This window comes from Mesocricetus auratus, unplaced genomic scaffold (assembly GCF_017639785.1).
Source record: "Mesocricetus auratus isolate SY011 unplaced genomic scaffold, BCM_Maur_2.0 Super-Scaffold_100029, whole genome shotgun sequence".
In the NCBI taxonomy this organism is placed as follows: Eukaryota; Metazoa; Chordata; class Mammalia; order Rodentia; family Cricetidae; genus Mesocricetus; species Mesocricetus auratus.
The window spans coordinates 19,559,974-19,581,911 of record NW_024429210.1 but is presented as its reverse complement, the minus strand read 5'-3'; the positions used below and the strand labels follow the sequence as shown (position 1 = coordinate 19,581,911).

General features: G+C 42.1%; 1 protein-coding gene across 8 annotated transcripts in view; it reads left to right on the top strand.

Annotated features, from left to right (window-relative positions):
* Positions 1 to 21,938, top strand: part of Eml6 (EMAP like 6) — a 251,358-nt gene that overhangs the window by 86,977 nt on the left and 142,443 nt on the right. For all 8 annotated transcript variants that reach the window (XR_005871731.1, XR_005871732.1, XR_005871734.1 and 5 more), the window contains exon 3: positions 21,531 to 21,690. Coding sequence is in view for 3 of the 8 variants with exons in the window: in XM_021227280.2 (XP_021082939.1) it covers positions 21,531 to 21,690 (160 nt within the window). In the remaining 5 variants the exon portion in view is untranslated. The remainder of the gene's footprint in view (positions 1 to 21,530; positions 21,691 to 21,938) is intronic.

Below are 21,938 nucleotides of genomic sequence, written 5' to 3'. Positions count from 1 at the left end.
CTAATGCACAAACTGACTTAGGTGGAGAGGTGCCTTGGTCCTGCCTCAATGAGATGATGGGACAGACTCAGACTTCCTAGGGGAGGCCTTACTCTCTCCAAGGAGCAGATGGGAGGGGGGAAAGGAGGAGAGTTAGAAGAGAGGAGGGAAGAGAAACTGGGGTTAGAATGTAAAACAAAAAATAAAGAAAAAATATATAGTCCAAGTGCTAGCACTTAATGTGCTAGTCTTTTCAAAGCCACCATTTCAGCAAGCACAAACTTGTAATAGTCAGGTAATACTGAATTAATAGGTGAGGCTTGGTCAATCCATGCATGCAAATTGTTGGAGTAAAAAAAACTATGTGATTACAAGAAAACAAAAACAAAACAAAATCTGCCACTGTTGCACTTAAGTGACTACCTACACGAGGAAAGTTATTGCAGGCTGCTCCTCATCTAGGAGTCTCATGCTCTCACATGCCTGTCTCTGCGGTAGTGACTTGTGGCAGAAGGTTTCTCAGAGACAGAAATGATGAGATCCCTTTGGATCGCTGGACCGACAGGCCGTTTGTGGACTAGTGACTCAGTGGGTGTGTAGAATGCAGTTCATCAGCTCGCCTTCTACTTTGCATCCCCTACACACTGTAAACAAGCAGAGTAAACCTTACCCTGAAAATAACAGTGTGTCATCCCACCAGTGAGGTAGAATATTCCAGAACAGAACAGAGAGAGGTGAAACATTCTGCCATCTGGCAAAGCTGCTGGCCCAGATGGATTCACTAATGACTTCTCTAAAGTATTTAATCAGACCTTACTGAAAAACACGACTGGCATATTTAATTATCCTACGTTAACAGGAGCTCTGCCAGATATGTCCTCAGTGCTTGAGTCATGCTTGTGCCTGAAGAGGGGGAAGATGAATAGCCCAGGAAGCTGGGTTTGCATAGACCTCATTAGGGAAACTTCTCATTAGCAAAGTGTGTGCTGCAGCCTTTGGCAGAATTCTTCCTGTCTCCAAGAGTGCACTGTAAGACTTGCCATGTTGATCACATTCATTTTATCAGTAACAATTATCCCGATGAACATCTGGAGCTTGGTCATCAGCACTCCTTCCCACTTCCTGCCTCTGGGGACGACGTTGACATATGTATGTTGGGTCTTACTCCTCATTTTTAGTTATTTAATGCTTATTCGTATCAAAGTAGTATAGGCGCATAACTAAAATATTAGAGAAACCCCATGCCACCCTTTCCCAATACCAATCCACTATTCCAAAGAAACTCGTTATTGATGTTCTGTGTAGTGCTAACCTCCAAACCGTCCACTTGGTATAGCTTCTCACCGCTTAGACATGCCCGGCTTCCTGCTAATGTGCTTGAGGGTGTTGCTTATGGGTGCCGTTTTCAGGTTTCCTTTCTTTCTGTTCTCCAAAGAAAGCATCTTAAAATTGTCAGCATTCACATTTGCAGTTGTAAGTTCCATCTTTGCCTTCTGCTTTCTTTTCTGGCTAGCATAGGACTAGATGTGCTTCATTATGTATGTGCACTACATTTTCTTTGTCCATTCATCCGTTGATAGAAACTTGAGCTGGTTTCATACATTGACTGTTGTGGATAGTACAGCAATAAAAGCAATTGTGCAAGTGTCACTGCGATGTGCTGTTAGATTCTCTGGTGTACCCAGGAGTGTTAGTGAGCACGTAGGTGTTCTATTCTCCAGTTTCTGAGGAACCTCCCAGCTGACTTCCGTAGTGAGTGGACAGCTTATGTCCCCACCAGCAGGGCACACAGGCTGCTCTTCCCTTATCCCTGCCAGCGCTTGCTGTTGATTTCTCAATGATACCCACTCTGAGTTGTGTGAGACAATCTCAAAACTGTTTTGATTTGCATGTCCCTAAGGATATTGAATGGTTTTCAGATATTTGTTGGCCATTTGTATTTCCTTTATATGAGAGCTGCCTATTCAAATATTTAGCCCATTTCCTGGTTGAATAATTTGGGTTTGGAGGGTTTTTGTGTGCTATTTAATTTTTTTCTTTAGATGGTAATCCTCTATAGGATGTGTAGTTGACTGAGAATTTCCCCTTCTGCAGGCTGTTTCTTCACTGTGCTTCCTTTTTAATCCCATGCAACCCCACTTGAAGAGCTTGAGATTACTTCCTGAGCAGTTGGATTCTGTCTGAGTCCTTGCACGGGTCTGTATCTTGAAGTGCTTCTACCTATGATTTTGTCTGTTAGTGTCAGAGTTTCAAGGTGGTGTTCCAGCTTGAATTGATCTTTCTGTGTGCAGAATAAAATACACTGGCTTACATCCACTCTTTAAATGGGAGTATCCAGTCATCCCTGCCCCATTGGTTGAAGAGTCTTCCCGCCGGTGTACATTTTTGACACTTGTATCAAAGGCAGGTGGCTGTGGCTCTGTGGGCTTATTTCTCTGTTCTGTTCCATTGGTGCCCATGACTGCCTTGGTGACAGTAGCAAGCTGTCTTTTGTCCTGAGACTCTGTTGTGAAGCTTGAGATCCAGACTTTCTGCTCAGGACTGCTTTGACTGGAATCCCGTCCTTCCGTGTGAATGTGGATGGCTCTTCCTACTTCTGTGAAGAATGCCACTGGAATACAATGGACATTGCTTAACATCCATAGTTAGAATGTGGTAAGAAAGCCATTTTGATAAATCGTTCTGACGGATGTACAAGGGAGTGCTTTCTAGTGTCTTCATTTCTTCCCTGGGGTGTTGAAGTCTTCGTTGTAAAGGTCTTTTGGCTGCATGTTTAGGTTCATCTCCATCTAACTGTTCTTTTCTGGACACTAATGTGAATGGGGTTTGGTCCTGATTTCTTTCTCAGCAAGTTTGTTACTGGTATATAGAAAAACTACTGACTATTTGAATGTTGACTCATGTCCTGTTATTGTGCTGAAAATGTTAATGTACTTTAAGAATTTTCTGATGAAGTCTTTAGGGTCTTTTAAATGAGGAATCACATTATCTGCAAATGGGGCTGACTTCTTCCTTTCCTATTTGTATACATTTTGTTTATTTCTCTTACTATTCTAGCTGAGACACTGAACATTATATTAAACAAGTGGCCTTCTATTATCCCCAATTTTAATTTTAAGTTTTCCCCCATTTAGTATAATGTTGGCTAAAGGTTTGGCATATATAGATAGCCCTTATTGTGCTCAGTTATATTCTTTCTATTCCTAGCTTCTTCAGGACTTTTATCATGAAGGGATGCTGAACTTTGGTGGGGGTTTTTGGTTTAAAAAAATTTTTTTTGGTTTTTCGAGGCAGGGTTTCTCTGAGGCTTTTGGAGGCTGTCCTGGAACTAGCTCTTGTAGACCAGGCTGGCCTCGAACTCACAGAGATCCGCCTGCCTCTGCCTCCCGAGTGCTGGGATTAAAGGTGTGCGCCACCAACGCCCGGCTTGGTTTAAATTTTTTATTTATTTATTTTTTATATTCCAATTCCAATTTCCCCTCCCTTCTCTTCTCCTACTCTCCTCCACCTCCAATCTGCTCCTTGGAGAGGGTAAGGCCTCCTCTAGGAAGTCTAAGTCTGTTCCATCATCTCGTTGAGGCAGGACCAAGGCACCTCTCCACCCCCACACCCCTGTGTCTAGAGTGAGCAAGGTATCCTTCCAAACAGAATAGGCTACACTAAGTCAGTTTGTGCATTAGTGTTAGATCTTGGGCCCACTGCCTGTGGCCTCATATATTACCCCAATCACACCATTGTCACCTATATTAAGGGAGTGTAGTTTGGTTTTGTGCAGGTCTCCCATTTGTCAGATCTGGGGTCAGCTGATTCTGTGGGTTTTCCCATCATGGTCTTGACTCCTTTCTTCATATTATCACTCCTCCCTCACTTCGATTGTACTCCAGGAGCTTGGCCCATTGGTTAGTTGTGGATTTCTGCATCTGCTTCCATCTGTTTCTGGAAGAGGGTTCAAGTTTCTCTGGGGTTGTGGATTGTAGGCTGGGCATCTTTTGCTTTATGTCTGGTATCATTTATGAGTGAGTACATACTATATTTGTCTTTCTGGCTTTGGATTACCTCACTCAGGATGGTTTTTTCTAGTTCTGCCCGTTTGCCTGCGAATTTTAGGATGTCTTTGTTTCTTACCGCTAAGTAGTACTCCATCGTACACCACATTTTCTTTATCCATTCTTCAACTGAGGGGCATCTAGGTGGTTTTCAAGATCTGGCTATTATGAATAATGCTGCTATGAACATAGTTGAGCAAATTTCCTTGTGGTGTGAATGTGCCTTCTTTGGGTATATGCCAAACAGTGATATTGCAGGGTCTTGAGGTAGGTTGATCCCATATTTTCTGAGAAATCACCATACTGATTTCCACAGTGGCTGTACAAGTTGACACTCCCACCAGCAGTAGAGTAACGTTCCCCTTTCTTCACATCCTCTCTAGCATAAGCGGTCATTGGTGTTTTTGATGTTAGCCATTCTGACAAGTGTAAGATGGAATCCAAGAATGATTTTGATTTGCATTTCTCTGATGATTAAGGATGTTGAGCATTTCCTTAAGTGTCTTTCCACCATTTGAGATTATTCTGTTGAGAATTCTCTATTTAGCTCTGTACTCAATTTTTTTATTGGATTATTTGATAGTTCGACGTCTAGTTTCTTGAGCACTTTGTATATTTTAGAGAAATGCCTTCTGTCATATGTGGGACTGGTGAAGATCTTTTCGCATTCTGTAGAGAACCGTTTTGTCTTGTTGACCATGTTCTTTGCTTTACAGAAGCTTCTCAGTTTCGGGAGGTCCCATTTATTAACTGATGCTCATAGTGTCTGTGCTACTGGTGTTTTATTTAGGAAGTAGTCTCCTGTGCCTATGCATTCAAATGTACTTGGCAATTTCTCTTCTATGAGGTTCAGTGAGGATGAGTTTATATTGAGGTCTTTGATCCATTTGGACTTGAGTTTTGTGCATGGCAATAGATATGGATCTATTTGCATTCTTCTACATGTTGACAACCAGTTATACCAGCACCATTTGTTGAATATGTTTTCTTTTTCCATTTTATATTTTTAGCTTCTTGGTTAAAAATTAGGTGTTCATAGGTGAGGATTGATATTGGAGTCTTCTATTCGATTCCATTGGTCCACCTGTCTGTTTTTGTGCCTATACCAAGCTGTTTTCAGAACTATAGCTCTATAGTAGAGCTTGAAGTCTGGGATGGGTGATGCCCCCAGATGATCCTTTATTGTACAGGATAGTTTTGGCTAATCTGGGTTTTTTGTTTTTCCATATAAAGTTGAGTATTGTTCTTTCAAGGTCTGTGAAGAATTGTGCTGGGATTTTGATTGGGATTGCATTGAGTCTGTAGATTGCTTTTGGTAGGATTGCCATATTTACTATGTGGATCCTACCTATCCAAGAGCATGGGAGATCTTTCCATTTTCTGATATCTTCGTTAATTTCTTTCTTTAAGGACTTGAAGTTCTTGTCATACAGGTCTTTCACCTGTTTGGTTAAAGTTACCCCAAGATATTTTATGTTATTTGTGACTATTGTAAAGGGTGATGTTTCTTTTATTTTCTCCTCTTCCCATTTGTCATCTGTATACAGGCGGTTCTACATTTACTTTTCAGGCTTCAGATATATTATCACTCCACACATTCCTGGCTTTGGGATTGCTAATGAGAGATTTTATATTATTCTGATGTCCTTTAGGTAAGGTTTTATTTTTCCCCTAACAGGTCTCCCCAACCTTGACCCAGGGGCTGCTTGCAGACAGGGATTAGCCATGAATGCAGCCCAACACAAAGTCTTATGAGTATTTAAAACATTATGAGATAGTTTTACAATTTTTTTGCAAAAACAGTTATAAGGTTCTCAAAAGAAAGCTTTGTCGATGACAGTTAGACTTGTGTCCAGCTTTTCCTATTTGCTTTGTATTTTTTAAAAAGTGTGTGTGTGTGTATGTGTATGTATGTGTGTGTGTGTGTGTGTGTGTGTGTGTGTGTGTACATAAGTGGAGGTCAGAGGAAATTTTACAGTTCTCTCTCTCGGTCCTAGCAATCAGACATAGGGTTGGTGGTCAGTTCCTTTACTTACTGAGCCATCTCATCAGCCCTACTTTGTATTTTTGACATATTGACCATAATAGATTATGGAGAAGTTCTTCTGTTGTCATGCCTACTTGGATCTAAATGGTGCTTGTATTTGAATGTTGGAGATTTATTTCTCTAGATTTGGGGAAATTTCTGGTATCATTTCATTGGATACATCTCTATGCCTGAAGTTTTTATCTCAGATTCCTTTTCTAATTTATGGATTCTTAGGTTTTGTCTCTTGATCATATCCCCGTTTTGCAAACTTTGGTCAAGCTCACACATTTTTGATGATGATGGTTGAATGTAGTATTTCCCTGTTGTTCATTCTGAATTTTCCTTCTCCTGGTTTTTTGAACCTTTTGTTTTGATTTACTGAGTTTTTAAATTTCCAAAATTTATTTAAAAGATATTATTTTTATTTTATCTATCTGCATCTAACCCTTTATCTCTCTATTTCTAGATAGATACATCTAGGTATAGATGTAGATATAGATATAGATATAGATATTGATATAGATACAGATGCCACTGGGGTTGTGTACATAAGTGCAGTGCCCACGGAGACCACATGTCAGATTTCCTGGAAATGGAGATACAGGTGGTTGTGGGCTACCCAACATAGATACAGTCCTCAGCATTATTTGTATTTGTGGCTTTTCCTCCTGAAGAATACCAATTTTCTTGTTGAATTTTTTCTTTCATATTGTTGGCTTTTTATCCATATTGCTGACTTTCTAATCCATTTTGCTGGCACTGTCTCCTGTCCAGGTTGTGAATTGATTTTCTTACTTTATTTATCTCCTTGTTTATAGTCCCTTTGAGATCATAGGTTACTTCTACTATAAAATTTTTGGCTCTTCATCTAAAGTTCTACTCATTTCAGTATTTTTTAATTTGGAGGTTGAGGAGTGAGGGTCTTTGGAGGAGCCATGTTGCTTATGTTTTCAAGTTTCTTGTATTGGCTATGATTTGTGCCTCCGTTGCTTTGTGTAGTCATTACTTTTCTTGTTACCATAGTAAATACAGAAAGTGCCCTACAGAGGAGAAGGCTTATGGTTTGAGGGGATACAGTCCGTGAAGGCATAGGAGACACAGCGGTGGAACACAGATGATTGGTTACACTATGTCTATGTTTAGGAAGCAGAGAGGTGAGCACAGGTGCTCACATGTGTGTGTATGTGTGAGGTCAACTTCCCGTATTGTTCCACTTTGTTTTCTCATTGTATTCCTCCTTCTCACCCTTTCTTATCATATTTACTTATTTATTATTTGTATGTAATGTCTGTGTGTGTGCACACATATATGTGTATGTCTGTGTGTACAATTCCTAGCGTGTAATGTGAGTGCTGGGATCTGAACTCCAATCCTTATGATTATGCAGGAAGCACTCTTAACCACTGAGACATCTCTCTGCATTCCTACCTTATTTTTATTTATCTATTTGTTTAAATAAATAAATGGTAGCCTGGAGCTCACCATGATTTATGAGCAGGCTGGTGGCCAGTGAGCCCAAAGGAACCTGTCTCTGCTTCCTCAGCTCTAGGATTGCAAGCAACACTACTGTCCTTTCCTTTAACTGTGGATTCTGGGAATTAAACTTAGATTGTCATGCTGTGGGCAAGCATTGACTGATCTGTCTTCCCAGTTCTCCCTCTTTCGTCAACCTAGAGCTGTGCTCCATAGAGTGGTGCCGCTTACATTTCCCTCCTCAGTTAAGTCACAGATGTGCTCCAAGGAGTATCTCATGGTGACCTCAAATCTAGACGAGTTTGTTGTGGAATAATCTTTTTGTATAGTGTGAAGATGTGCCTTTGCCAAGACACCTTCTGCTTGGTTTAATAAAGATCAGAGTGGCCAAAGGCAGACAGGTAGAGGTGAGGCGGGATTTCAGGCAGAGAGAGAGAGATGAATCTAGGTGCTGGAGGGAGTGAGTTCGGGGGATGTGGAGAAGAAACAGGAGGTGCACGAAGAAGGAGAGGTAAAGCCACAAAGCAAAATATAGATTAATGTAAACGGTTAATGTAAGTTATAAGAGCTAGTGGGACAAACCTGGGCTATAGGCCGAGCTTTCATAGTTAATACAGTAAGTCTCCGTGTTTTTTTTTTTTTTGTGAGCTTGTAGTCCAAAGAAGAAACTACTCAAGTTGACAGTGGAAATTAGTCCTCACAGTTTGGATAGCTCTTAAAACTGCTTAAAATGAGCAGTCTACTGTTGAGAGCGCCTCCTCATTACAACTCAGAGAGAAGAGAGACTGTTTTGGAATGAGGCTTCGCTTTTCCTGCCACACCTGCATCTGTGCCCGTTTATCTGCATCTGTGCCCGTGTATCAGCATCTGTGCCCGTGTATCTGCAGCTGTGCCTGTGTACCTGCAGCTGTGCCCGTGTATCTGCATCTGTGCCCGTGTATCTGCATCTGTGCCCGTGTACCTGCAGCTGTGCCCGTGTATCTGCAGCTGTGCCCGTGTACCTGCATCTGTGCCCGTGTATCTGCATCTGTGCTCGTGTACCTGCAGCTGTGCCCGCGTACCTGCAGCTGTGCCCGTGTACCTGCAGCTGTGCCCGCGTACCTGCAGCTGTGCCCGTGTATCTGCAGCTGTGCCCGTGTATCTGCATCTGTGTCCGTGTATCAGCATCTGTGCCCGTGTATCTGCATCTGTGCCCGTGTATCTGCATCTGTGCCCGTGTATCTGCATCTGTGCCCGTGTACCTGCAGCTGTGCCCGCGTACCTGCAGCTGTGCCCGTGTATCTGCAGCTGTGCCCGTGTATCTGCATCTGTGTCCGTGTATCAGCATCTGTGCCCGTGTATCTGCATCTGTGCCCGTGTATCAGCATCTGTGCCCGTGTATCTGCATCTGTGTCCGTGTACCTGCAGCTGTGCCCGTGTACCTGCATCTGTGCCCGTGTATCTGCATCTGTGCCCGTGTACCTGCATCTGTGCCCGTGTATCTGCATCTGTGCCCGTGTACCTGCAACTGTGCCCGTTTATCTGCAGCTGTGCCCGTGTACCTGCAGCTGTGCCCGTGTATCTGCATCTGTGTCCGTGTATCAGCATCTGTGCCCGTGTATCTGCATCTGTGTCCGTGTATCAGCATCTGTGCCCGTGTATCTGCATCTGTGCCCGTGTATCAGCATCTGTGCCCGTGTATCTGCATCTGTGTCCGTGTACCTGCAGCTGTGCCCGTGTACCTGCAGCTGTGCCCGTGTATCTGCATCTGTGCCCGTGTACCTGCAACTGTGCCCGTTTATCTGCAGCTGTGCCCGTGTACCTGCAGCTGTGCCCGTGTATCTGCATCTGTGTCCGTGTATCAGCATCTGTGCCCGTGTATCTGCATCTGTGCCCGTGTATCAGCATCTGTGCCCGTGTATCTGCATCTGTGTCCGTGTACCTGCAGCTGTGCCCGTGTACCTGCATCTGTGCCCGTGTATCTGCATCTGTGCCCGTGTACCTGCAACTGTGCCCGTTTATCTGCAGCTGTGCCCGTGTACCTGCAGCTGTGTCCGTGTATCAGCATCTGTGCCCGTGTATCTGCATCTGTGTCCGTGTACCTGCAGCTGTGCCCGTGTACCTGCATCTGTGCCCGTGTATCTGCATCTGTGCCCGTGTACCTGCAACTGTGCCCGTTTATCTGCAGCTGTGCCCGTGTACCTGCAGCTGTGCCCGTGTATCTGCATCTGTGTCCGTGTATCAGCATCTGTGCCCGTGTATCTGCATCTGTGCCCGTGTATCAGCATCTGTGCCCGTGTATCTGCATCTGTGTCCGTGTACCTGCAGCTGTGCCCGTGTACCTGCATCTGTGCCCGTGTATCTGCATCTGTGCCCGTGTACCTGCAACTGTGCCCGTTTATCTGCAGCTGTGCCCGTGTACCTGCAGCTGTGTCCGTGTATCAGCATCTGTGCCCGTGTATCTGCATCTGTGTCCGTGTACCTGCATCTGTGCCCGTGTATCTGCAGCTGTGCCCGTGTATCTGCAGCTGTACCCGCGCACCTACAGCTGTGCTCCGCAGGGCTCGCTTCTTTATAGCCTGTCACCTTCTGTCTTTCCATGCTTTCAACCATCCTGTCACTCCGTTGGTGAATTTCTGAAGCTTTCTCTCCTCTCATTGGAATGGATAGAATCCATATTTTCCTTTCCTGTTCCTTCTTTACTGGGTCATGCAGAGCACACAGAGGCAACTTCTTGTAAGCAATTTTATCGAAAAGTCTCTTACCTTTTTAAACCTTTATTTTGAGATTAATCAACTAGAGACAACATTAGCTTCCAAGTATATATAGCAATGACTTGAGAATACTCTGGAATGCTTTGGTGGTCTTTTGATCAGTACAACTTCTTTGAGATTAATCCTTGTTGTGTATGCCATGTCCTTGTATTGCAAACACGTCAATTGTGTGAATATATAATAATTTAGTTATTAATTTGCCTGTTGATGGGTATTCATTTAAAATTTCTAGCTGTTATGAATAAAACAAAATTATTTAGATGAGTATTTAAGTCAATCCCTTTTATTTTTTTTTGTCTAAATACTTGGTAGTGAAATGATCTTACATAAGTGAGAGTATGTTTATAACAAACTGCCAGACTGCCTCCAAAATGATTTGTAATAATATCTTCCCATTAGCAATATAGACACATTGCAGTTGTCTCTCATTTTCACACATAGTCCTCTTAATTTTATTGTTCTGGACAATGATCAAGTCACATGACCATATGTTAAATTGGATTGCTTTTGTACTATTGATTTGCAGATACTCTTTATATGTTGTGGGAATGAGTCCTCTGTGATTTTTTTTCTCCCAGTTGGTGTCCTCTGTTCTCATTTTTACAATTGTTCATGTCAATGAGAAGAAGTTTTTATTTTGAAGTACAGTTTTTCATTTTTTCCTTGTGGTTCATGCTTATTTCTTGTTAGAAGTCAGTATCTTTCAAAGGTTGCCACGTGTTTCTCCCAGATTTTTTCTTTTTATTTTAATATGAATATTATATACTTCTTACTATCGTGTATGGGAGAGCTGAGAGTTGAGGTTGCTGGGCTCTTTTATGAATATTCAATTGTTGAAACACACTTAATTTATCTTTTAATTACTAGAAAGTACACAAAGCATAAAATGTTATATTAATAGGGATAACATGTAATTAAAATTTTTATTACATGTTATCATCATCATCATTATTATTATTAATTATTTGTTTGTGTGTGTGCATGAACCATAGGGTACATGTTGAGGTCAGAGGATAATCTGGGGAGTCAGTTTTCTCCTTCCATCACAGAGGTTCTGGGGATAAAATTCAGGTCATCAGGCTTAGTAGCAGGTGCCTTTACTTGCAGAGCCCCCTGGTTGGCCCTAATAAGACTTTTTAAAGACAGATGTCCTATCGTAGCCTTTAGAGGGCTGGAACTAAAGTCACATTCCACACTGCATGTTGTTTAGTTTCAGTACTGTTGGTTGAAAACTGCCCCTTGATCACTGAATGTGGCACCAGATTAAATCATTGTCTCTCCTTAGACTAGTCCTCTGCTAATTCTGGCTCTTTCTGTAAAGGCTTTTGGACTAACTTTTATGTTGACCAATACTTTATTGCTCATTAGTAGCTTTGTTGATTTCATTAGCTGGGGCACTTTTGTTTGCATGATATTGCTAAGCTCCATCTTTCTCTGTCTTGGTTTTGATGCTTTCTCCTTAGTATGGCATGGTTACATCCTGTACGTTCCTTTTGCCAGTTTTTTTTACCAGTTTAATTCTGAGAAGATGGTATTGTTACTAGATTTGTGAGGCTGGTTCACTGAAGCTTCCCTGGCTTAGAATGTCAAATCCAAGAGGCTGCAAGTATGTCTACTGCATGGTGGCCAGTTAATCACACCGGATCTGTTGTGCTGTTTTAGGCACTGTTTTTTTAAAAATTGCTTTAGGACTTGCAATTCCATCTTCGAAGTAGATACTGTTACTCCCATGTTATAGAAAGGGAATTGAGGCACAGAGTGGAGGTTGAGTAATTCATAGATGGTTTATGAAGAACCTTTTCCCCAGTAAGTACAGGGATCAGTTCATGCTTCAGCAATGCACTGCTTGCTGTCTTCTTCTTTAAACCTTTCATAACTTGGGTTATATACAAAGACTGATGTAATAAGATTCTCCTCTCTAAAGCTTCGCATGTCCAGAGCCTGAAACATTTAATTTAAAAACTAAGCAAGCACAACAACAGAGACCTTGCAGCAGAGCTTACTGAGTTCTGCATGAATATCATATTTACAAAAGTTGCTTTTGCTCAAAAACTGCAAGATGAAAGCTATGCTGATTTTATAATAGAGAAGGTAGAGGACTTTGACCTTATACCCCACTTTAGAGCTTTCTCTTTGTCGTTAGTTTAGCTACATATCAAATTCCTGTGCACCCCTATGTTCAGGAGATCCTCTTGAAGTAAAGGCCAGGGACATGCATGGAAAATTAATTGCTTAAGTGTGTAGGAATGTGCTGTGTACAGTGGCTGCTGCTGGACATCCAGCTCTCCAAGGAAGCAAACCTGCTCACACTGTTCATGAGTCCACATAAGCACTACTGATGTATGTGTATATGATAATGGCATTCACATTATAAATAATAAAGTATGTAACAGTCTATTATAAATTCAGTATAGCAAATCAGCCCTCATAGAAAGCTCTCAATTGACTGCTGCTGAACTTGTGTCATTGTGGCCAATTTGTGGTTGCCATTTAACAGTGGTGTATCAAAATCGATACTTATTATTGTATGATTCAGAGAAGTCTTGGACTGGACTCATAGTTCAGTGGCCATATGCTTACTCAGCAAGTGTAAGGTCCTAGGTTCTATCCTGGTTACACACACGCACACATGCTCACACACACTCACACATGCTCTCACACACACACTCACACAACTCACTCTCACACACACTCATACTCACTCAAACACACTCACATGCTCTCTCACACACTCACCTACTCACACTCACTCACATGCTCTCACACTCTCTCTCCCACACATTGATGACAAATGCAGTTCTAATATGAATGTTAGTTTCTAGTCAATTTTTTGTTGATGAAACAAGATGTATCTGAGAACATTAGTCATTTACTAATGATGTAAGCTATCTTTTTGATCAACAATAGCACTGCTTCCACAGTCCTCATCATTTTAGACAGGGTCTCCCTATGTAACAGCCCTGTCTGTCCTGGAACTCACTTTGTAGACCAGGCTGGCTTCGAACTCACAGAGATCCACCTGCCTCTGCCTCCTGAGTGGTGGAATTAAAGGCATGCACCACCGATACCCAGCATCATTTTGGTTTCTTAATATACACGGGGGCATGGGTTACAGAGTTTATTGTGTCTGTAATGCAAACCCTCCTGCTGTTTATGCCTGTAAGCCACCAGTGATAGTGGAGTAGACCAGGGAAGACATGTGCACATGGTGTTTCTGCCATTCAGTCAGGACAGCAGCTAGGACCTCAGACATTTGTGAGCTTTTAGCATATTACCTTTGTTTTAATATGGTTTATTTATGTTTATAGGAGCTTTTAACAGTTTCTGTTTAACAACTAGTTTCTCAAAGTTGTTAAAACTTAACGGTCCGTTTCTGCTAGCCCAGTGGTTCTCATTCTTCCTATTGCTGTGACCCTCTAATACAGTACCTCATGTTGTAGTGACACCCCAACCATAAAATCCTGCTACTTCATAACTGTAATTTTGTCACTGTTATAAATCATAATGTAAATATGTTTCTGCTGGTCTTGGACGACCCCTGTGAAAGGGTTGTTTGACCCTCCACAGGGCTGCGACCCATAAGTTGAGAACCACTCTGCTAGCCTGTCTGAACTGGCTTCAGTGAAGCCACTGGATGCTCTGACTCCAGGGCACCCAGCCACCATAGTCTTAATTGCTCCTTATTATAGTATGATGGTGTTCCTGGGACATAGCTCCATGCCAACATGGGTATGCACACGGGTATGGCAATGCTCAGCTTGTGTTATATTTACTTTTAATATGTTCTCATTAGATGTAGCACTTATCATACATGTGGGTTAGGTCAGGAAAATGTAATGGATTCTCATAATCTGTCAGAGTGATTGTCACCCCCAGGGGACTAAAATTAAAGCACACCCTTCAGGCTTATGTTCAGAGTTGGGAGGGAGATGGCTGTCCTGCTTTCCTGGTGAGATCATTAGGAACAGAAGCACCAAGCAGCCTAGGTAACAGTGAAATGAGGTTTTAAAAGTACGTTAGAATCAAGAACATTTTTAATTGCTGCACTTAGAACAAGTACTCAAACTAATTATTTTTAAATAATTGTCGCCGGGCGGTGGTGGCGCACACCTTTAATCACAGCACTCAGGCGGATCTCTGTGAGTTCGAGGTGGGGCTGGACCGATAGCCCCTGAAACAATACAGAGAAACCCTGTCTCGTAAATACCAAAAAAAAATTGTCACTGTTTTACACCAAAGGATCAAGAATGGTTAGCACTAATTAGGGGGCTTCATCCAACCTCAGAAGCAAGACTCTTTTTCCATGACCCTGTTAATTCTCATTTCCCTCCTCAACATATTTGGAAATTGTTAGGGGCTACCTGACATCATGAAGACAGGCTTCTGCCCTCTTGGCCTGCTACAGAAACAAATCAATTTCTCCTCCTCGTTAGGTTTGTGGAAATCTTGCTCTGCGGTGCTTTCTGTTGCTATGGTAACAGAAGACGGGATTTCCCCGGGGAACTCAATTTATATACACATGGAGAAAACCAGTCTCTCAAAGCTTGATTCATTTCTTGTTGCAAGAAACAATAAACCAAGCAGAGAAAGAAAAATGCAACAACACCTAACTGTTTTGTGTGGGTGTAGAATGACACTTGCGTTTGATAAACACTTAAGGTGACAGGAGTCCATTTAAAATATTCTAATATTATGACATGGCCATTGTTACATTTTGCAAGATTGGTGAAGAAGTGCATGTTTTCTTAGAACAGCAAAGAGTTAGATTTATGAACTCCGAGCTGTCAGAGAGACTTGAAATGTAGGTGCTTCCCATTGCAGGGTGAATCCAGCAGTGCCTTGGCAAGTGAGAAGAAAGCTCTGCTTGAAACATTTTCTGCTGGGACCCTTTCTCATGAGAAGACACAGACCGTGGCTGTGCCACATGAAGTCTTACCCCACGTGAGGATGTGCAGGAGGCGGTTCCTTCCACCGCAGTCAGTCACTGCGCTGGACTGAGCTGTGTCTTCCTCTGCTGCTTGTTTTTAGGCATTACCGTGGGGTGGCCACTGAGACATGGTGTACACTATAGAAGGAACACAGATCCATTATGATATATAAAGGGCCAGGCTTAATTTAATATGAGAAAATCCACTCATAGAAATAAACACCCATTGTTTAAATTGCTTCTGGACTGACATTAAGGTACTTTAGGATTAGGAAGGAAGACCCTGTTCATAATGGTTCTTTAAAAAGTATATTTATTGTTTATTTTAAAGTATACTTATGCAGGGCGGTAGTGGCACTCGCCTTTAATCCCAGCACTCGGGAGGCAGAAGCAGGAAGATCTCTGTGAGTTCAAGACCAGCCTGGTCTACCTAGTAAGTTCTAGGACAGGCTCCAAACCAATACAGAGAAACCCTGTCTCAAAAAAACAAACACATAAAGTATACTTATAGTTAAAAAGCATATACACATATATACATATACACAATATATATGTATTTGTGGTAGGGTTTTTCGAGGTAGGGTTTCTCTGGATAGCTTTGGAGCCTGTCCTGTAACTAGCTCTTGTAGACCAAGCTTGGTCTCAAACTCACAGAGATCTGCCTGTCTCTGCATCCCAAGTCAAGGGATTAAAGGCCTGTTCCACCATCACCCGGCAATAAAGTATTTTAAAATACGCATTTTAATTAAATTGCATTATATTACTTTCCCTGTTTCCTTACCTACATCTATCTAATCCCTCCTATTCCTCTCCCTCCAGCCAGTCCCTGCTGTACTCTGCATCTAATTTAAATCCCTCTTAAGGGTAGCCTTTTTTGATTTTATTGTTTTTTTAAATAATTATTATTTTTTTATTTAGGTTAGAAACAGTCTTGTTTCACAGGCCAATCCCAGCTCCCTCTCCCTCCCTTCCTCCCCCGCCCTCCTCACCAGGTCCCCCAGTCCCCCACCCAATCTCCACTCTGATCCCCAAGGAGAGTGAGGCCCTCCATGGTGGATCTCCAGTAACTGTCATTTCATCCAGGGCAGTGCCTAGGCCCTCCCCCAGGAGTCCTGGCTGAGAGAGCCTCCCATATGGTGGGATGGGCACTCAAAGTCTATTTGTATGCCAGGGATAAATACTACCCAAAGTCCCATAGATTACCTAGGCCTCCTCACTGACACCCACATTCAGGAGGTCTGGGTCAGTCTTATTATTGTTTTATACAGACGCACATACAAATACATATAAATATAGCCTGCTGAATCCAATTTTTATAATCTGTGTGTATGGTTTTATGGTTGACTTATTGTATTGGATAGGCAATTATGGAGCTCATACTTGAGAAGGCTGATTCTCCCTCAACAGTCATTAGTTACCTGCTGCTCTTTGTTAAGGGGTTGGACCCCCTGGAATTTCCCCCTTCTGCCTTAGTAAATCTGTTGATGTTGCTACTATTCACGTCTTGTTTAGGCAGCCATTTCTAGGAGACACAGTCTCAGAGCAGACTTCCCAGTTCTCAGGTTCTTACAACCTTTCTGCCCCCTCTCCTGAGATGTCCCTGAGCCTTAGGTGCAAGAGTTGTGTTGCAGATGTACTCATTGGGTCTGGATTCCCCACAGTCATTGGAAATGATTCTTCTTGGAGTTCTTGAATTCATAAATGCAGAGGTGTGAGGAAAGGGGGCCTAGACACCTGTGGAAGCTTAAACCTAAGCAGCACACTGATGTTGCAGGCAAAGTCCTTGACAATCCAGTTGTGGAGATTCATGAGGGTTCTTTAACCTTATGGAGACTTCAAAGTGTTAGTGAATGAATATTGACAAATATAAGATAAATGTAAATACAACTTGCCTGTTCTCTAGGGGATGCATGGATGTTGTAAATTTGTTACTCTGGTAAGAGAAGTAAAGCTTCAGGGAAGCCAGTAGCAAACAATGAAGTAAATGTAGGTTGCCCTATTGCTGTGTTGCCCCTACTTTTCTTTTTGGTGCCGAGGTTTGGATATAGGATCTCACAGCATGCTAAGCAAGTGCTCTACCACAGAGATGCATCTTCTCTCTGTTCTGTTTGTTTCTTTGTCTGTTTTCCATGCTTGGGATTGAACCCCAGGATTTGTGCATTCTAGGCAATCACTCTACCATTGAGCTACAGCCCCAGCCCCTGTTCTAAGTCTAAGAGGAGAACGTTGTATGTTGTATGCAAACTGAAGAAGGAGACCAGAGACCAGAGCTTAGGAAAGGAAAAATAACTAACTTAGTTGTTGTACTCAAGTGGTAAAGAAGGAAACTGGAGAAATGATTACCTAGGGCTGGGAAGAGTTAGTTTCATGAAGAGCAAAAAAGAACTTTGATAAGAAAAGTAATTCCAATGAGAGCTTTTGAGTTAATGTAGTAAATGTGTGGATATAACAGAATTATCTAGGATAGTGAACCCTGGAGTAAAGATACTATACAGTCAAATGGGGGTGTTTGGTGGTGACACTGCATAGTTTAGACAGATAAATTCTTACAAAAAGTCTCTATTTAATTTTGTTTTGTTTTGTCACTTTAACAAACCAGCTGAGGAAACAAAAGTGAAAGATTTATTTTGACTTACAGTTTCAAAGATTTCAGTCCAAGCTTACTAGGTCCCATTGGTCTGGGCTTATGGTGAAGGAGGTTGGTAGAACAGAAGGGTGTTGTGGAGTAAAACCGCACGTTGTGTGGTGGCCAGGAACATGGGGAAAGACCAGAGAGAAGACACACTTACAGTAACCTACTTCCTCCAGCCACCCACACTTCCTGGTTCCTGGAACCACTTCCCAATAATGCTACCTAACTCTGAACTCATCAGTGGTTTCACCCATTAAGTCAAAGTGCTACAACACACTTTCCAAGATCCTGCTGTTTTGGGAACCAGTCCTTCAATACACATCTAACCCTAAAAGCCTCATTAAAGGTTTGTTCATACCCTTTTCTTCCAATACCCTTCCACATTCACCCAGCCCTCTGAGAAACTCAAGGATCCTGCCATACCCCAGGTATCTGCAGCTATCTCTGTCATTTAAAATAGACACCATGGCCACAGAAAGTAAGTCATGTCTGTTGGGGTGTCTCTGGCCATCCAAGAGCAGAATGGCCTTCTTCTTCTTCTGTAGTCTTTAAGTAGAACATGGTGACCATGGGAGAGGAGAGACATTGTGGCAGCAAGATTGTTGACATCTTCAATCAGCCTGTTGAGCAAGCACTCTGCAATGTTTGCTCTGCCAGATGATAGCTGAGAAACTGTTGAGAACCATAAAGAAAACCTCCTCTCATGAACCAAATGGCCAAATTAGTTTCTTCATAACTGGTCAGTCTCCACCATGATGCTGTCCTGGGAAGTTTCCCACTAAAACCTGGAAGAGTTAAAACATTTCTCTCCTCATAAGAACTTCTCAGCTCCCGCTTCTGCTCCATCACTGTGAAAGCGTTCACGCTATGTCCTGCTGTAACCTAACTGCCTGGCCTCATGACAGTCTTTTCTGGGCTGCCCCTGCCTGCTGGACCTTATCACTTCCTGCCCTTGTCAGTCATACTTTGAAAATTGTTTTTCACAACAAATGTCCACTTACACCTTGCCTTTTATATGAAGTTAGGTAGTCCCCAGTGTCTTGGGTGGATGGGTACTCATTCTCCATTTTTCTGTCATTGTGTATACTGGCCGTCACTCCTCTTTAGCGGCTCCTTGAAATACAACGCTTTTTTAGCCGTCGCCTTCTCCTCCTCCCTCCCTTCCTTCCTTCTATCTGTCTTTCTTTCTCTTGTGTGTCTGTTGCTCTGTACTTGACCTGTCAAATCCCTACAGTTTTAGTAATGAATTACTTTATATAGGTATATATAATGTGTATACATGTGTGTATATATGTATGCTATTGTGTCGTAGATGGAAGTTTCACAGACTGCTTCCATTCATTTCATTTATGGAATAAATATGAAACTGCATAGTCTTTGGAAGTTTTCTAGGGCATCTATCACTACAGCTTTGGTCTTCAGTGTCTCCAAAGGTCTGTGGGTAAAGGCCTGCTTTCCAGTTTGCATGGTGCTGGAGCTTTTAAGAAGTGGAATCTGGAGGCAGGTCTTGAGGTTATTGGAGCAAAGGCCTGGGTGGAGCTAAGGTGACCCAGCTGTGATGGAGCTAAGGTGACCCAGCCTCCTTCCTTTACTTCCCCTCCCAGCTGTGATATGAGCTGTTTTGCTTCCACCATGATGCAGGGCCAACTGATCAAAAACCATAGGTAATAAATCTGAGGCCAAATGCATCATTTCTTTTTATAATTTGATGATCTTAGTTATTCATGGTAACAGAAAGCCAATGAACACATGTACATACTATTAAATATCAGATACAGATACATTCTAATAAAACTGTGGTTGGAAGGTTCCCTTTATACTGATTAAAATCATCTCTCAACTAATTTGGAAAGCTAAAGTGTTCTGTAACCTTATAAAGGTTTCAAGGCCTGAACACTCACATTAGGAGATTCCCTTTCACATAAGTTGTCTTTTTATTAGTTTATTATGAAGAGTCTTGCGGGTATATATATATATGTATGTATATATGTACGTGTATATATATATAGCATGTTTTATATTTGTATCCATATTTATCATTCATTCATTCATTCACTTGTGCATGTATGTGGGCACACACATGCCATGGTACATGTGTGGGTTCATTCATTCATTCATTGTACATGTATGTGGGCACACACATGCCATGGTGCATGTGTGGACGTCAGAGGAGACCTTGTGGGAATCATTTATTTCCTTTCATTGTGTGGTGGCTTCTAAGATTGAATGCAGCTTTCAGTATTGAAGGCAAGCACCTTTACCCTGAGAGTCATCTTAGCAGCCCCTGAAGATATGTTTTAAAGAAAGTGCTTGTTACTTGTCAAACTCACTTTTAAGTCAGCTTTACTTTTGTGTATGTGAGAATCTGTGTGCCTGTCTTCACCCCTCAGGGCTTGGCTGGAGCACCTGTGGAGGAAAGTCCTCCTCAAGCCATCCTCCATCTTGTCTCAAGCCCCCGGAGACCTGCCTGACTTCACCCAGTGCTGGCTGAACAGCTAGTTTTCCAGACTGGCAAAGTGCCATGTCTTGGTTTTGTCATTTTTTTAGATTCCCAACGCCTGTCTTTGGGAAAGCACACATCTGTACACACTGTTGAGCAAGCTTGGGAAGGTACACATCTGTGCACACTGTTGAACATGCTTGGGAAGGTACACATCTGTACACACTGTGTTGAACACGTTTGGGAAGGCACACATCTTTACACACTGTGTTGAACACGTTTGGGAAGGTACATATCTGTACACACTGTTGAACATGCTTGGGAAGGTACCCATCTGTATACACTGTGTTGAACACACTTGGGAAGGTACACATCTGTACACACTGTGTTGAACACGTTTGGTAAGGTACACATCTGTACACACTGTGTTGAACACGTTTGGGAAGGCACACATCTGTACACACTGTGTTGAACACGCTTGGGAAGGCACACATCTGTACATACTGTGTTGAACACGCTTGGGAAGGCACACATCTGTACAAATTGTGCTGAACCCAGTTACTTTTCCATCTTGATTCTCTTGGCTTCTTCTCTTGACTGCTGCAGATTCCTTGAAATGCAACTTGGTATTTGATGAAATTTTATTTTGCTAGATCTACAGAGGAAAAGTATTCCACAAGCCACAGGGTTAGTGATCTGCAGTTTCCTTGGTGTCGCCACAGCTTACATAAAAAGTTTCACTTCACATGCACACTCTATGACAGCAGACACATAGACAGTATTGACCTTTCTGTGCTTTGGAATCCTAATGAGGGCAGGATCTGTCTTGTACATCTGCAAGCCTGCTAATTAATGGAAAAGTGAACTTTCTCTTAGCAACAGTATTTTTGAATTAAAGTCAAAATCTAGGTTGAATTCTTAATATTTTGAAATTCAGTAAGTAAATGTTACTTAACCCAGTGATAGGACCATATAAAATATGTTATTAGAGTTATGACCATAATGTTGAGTTTCAAGGTAGTGAACTAGATAAAATTAGTTAAAATTCCCATCAAGTTTTAGTACTCTTTGCCAAAACTGAGCATTTTAATATATAATAACCAGGCAACTGATTCCTTTGGGAACTGATAGACTCTTCTGAGATCATCTGGTTTAACGATTTAAAATAAACAAACTGGGGTGAGGAACAATCAGTATATGTTAACTTTTGCTCAGTTAGAAAATATGAAAAGAGGCCTTTTTCTTTTTCAGCCTTGCCTTACACCCAGATAAAACTCTGATTGCAACTGGCCAAGTTGGGAAGGAGCCATATATATGCATCTGGGATTCCTATAGTGTCCAGACTGTGTCTATTCTCAAAGATGTCCATACACATGGAGTTGCGTGCCTGGCTTTTGACTCGGACGGACAGGTGCGTACCTTTCTCCATTTATGTTTTCTTTAATAAGTCCTTAAATTTACCTAAAATTATAATATAAAAAGCTACCAGCTTTTGCTGTTTCCCCTTAGCAGCATCCTAGAATTCCTCACTGCTTGGCCCCTTTTAAGCTCATGGTATTATTACACCCTCAGAATAAGCTCCAGTTTTGGTTTTCCTATTCCCACTCAACTATTAGTGAAAAAGCTCTGTAAGGGAACTCATAAGGTGAGGTCCACCAG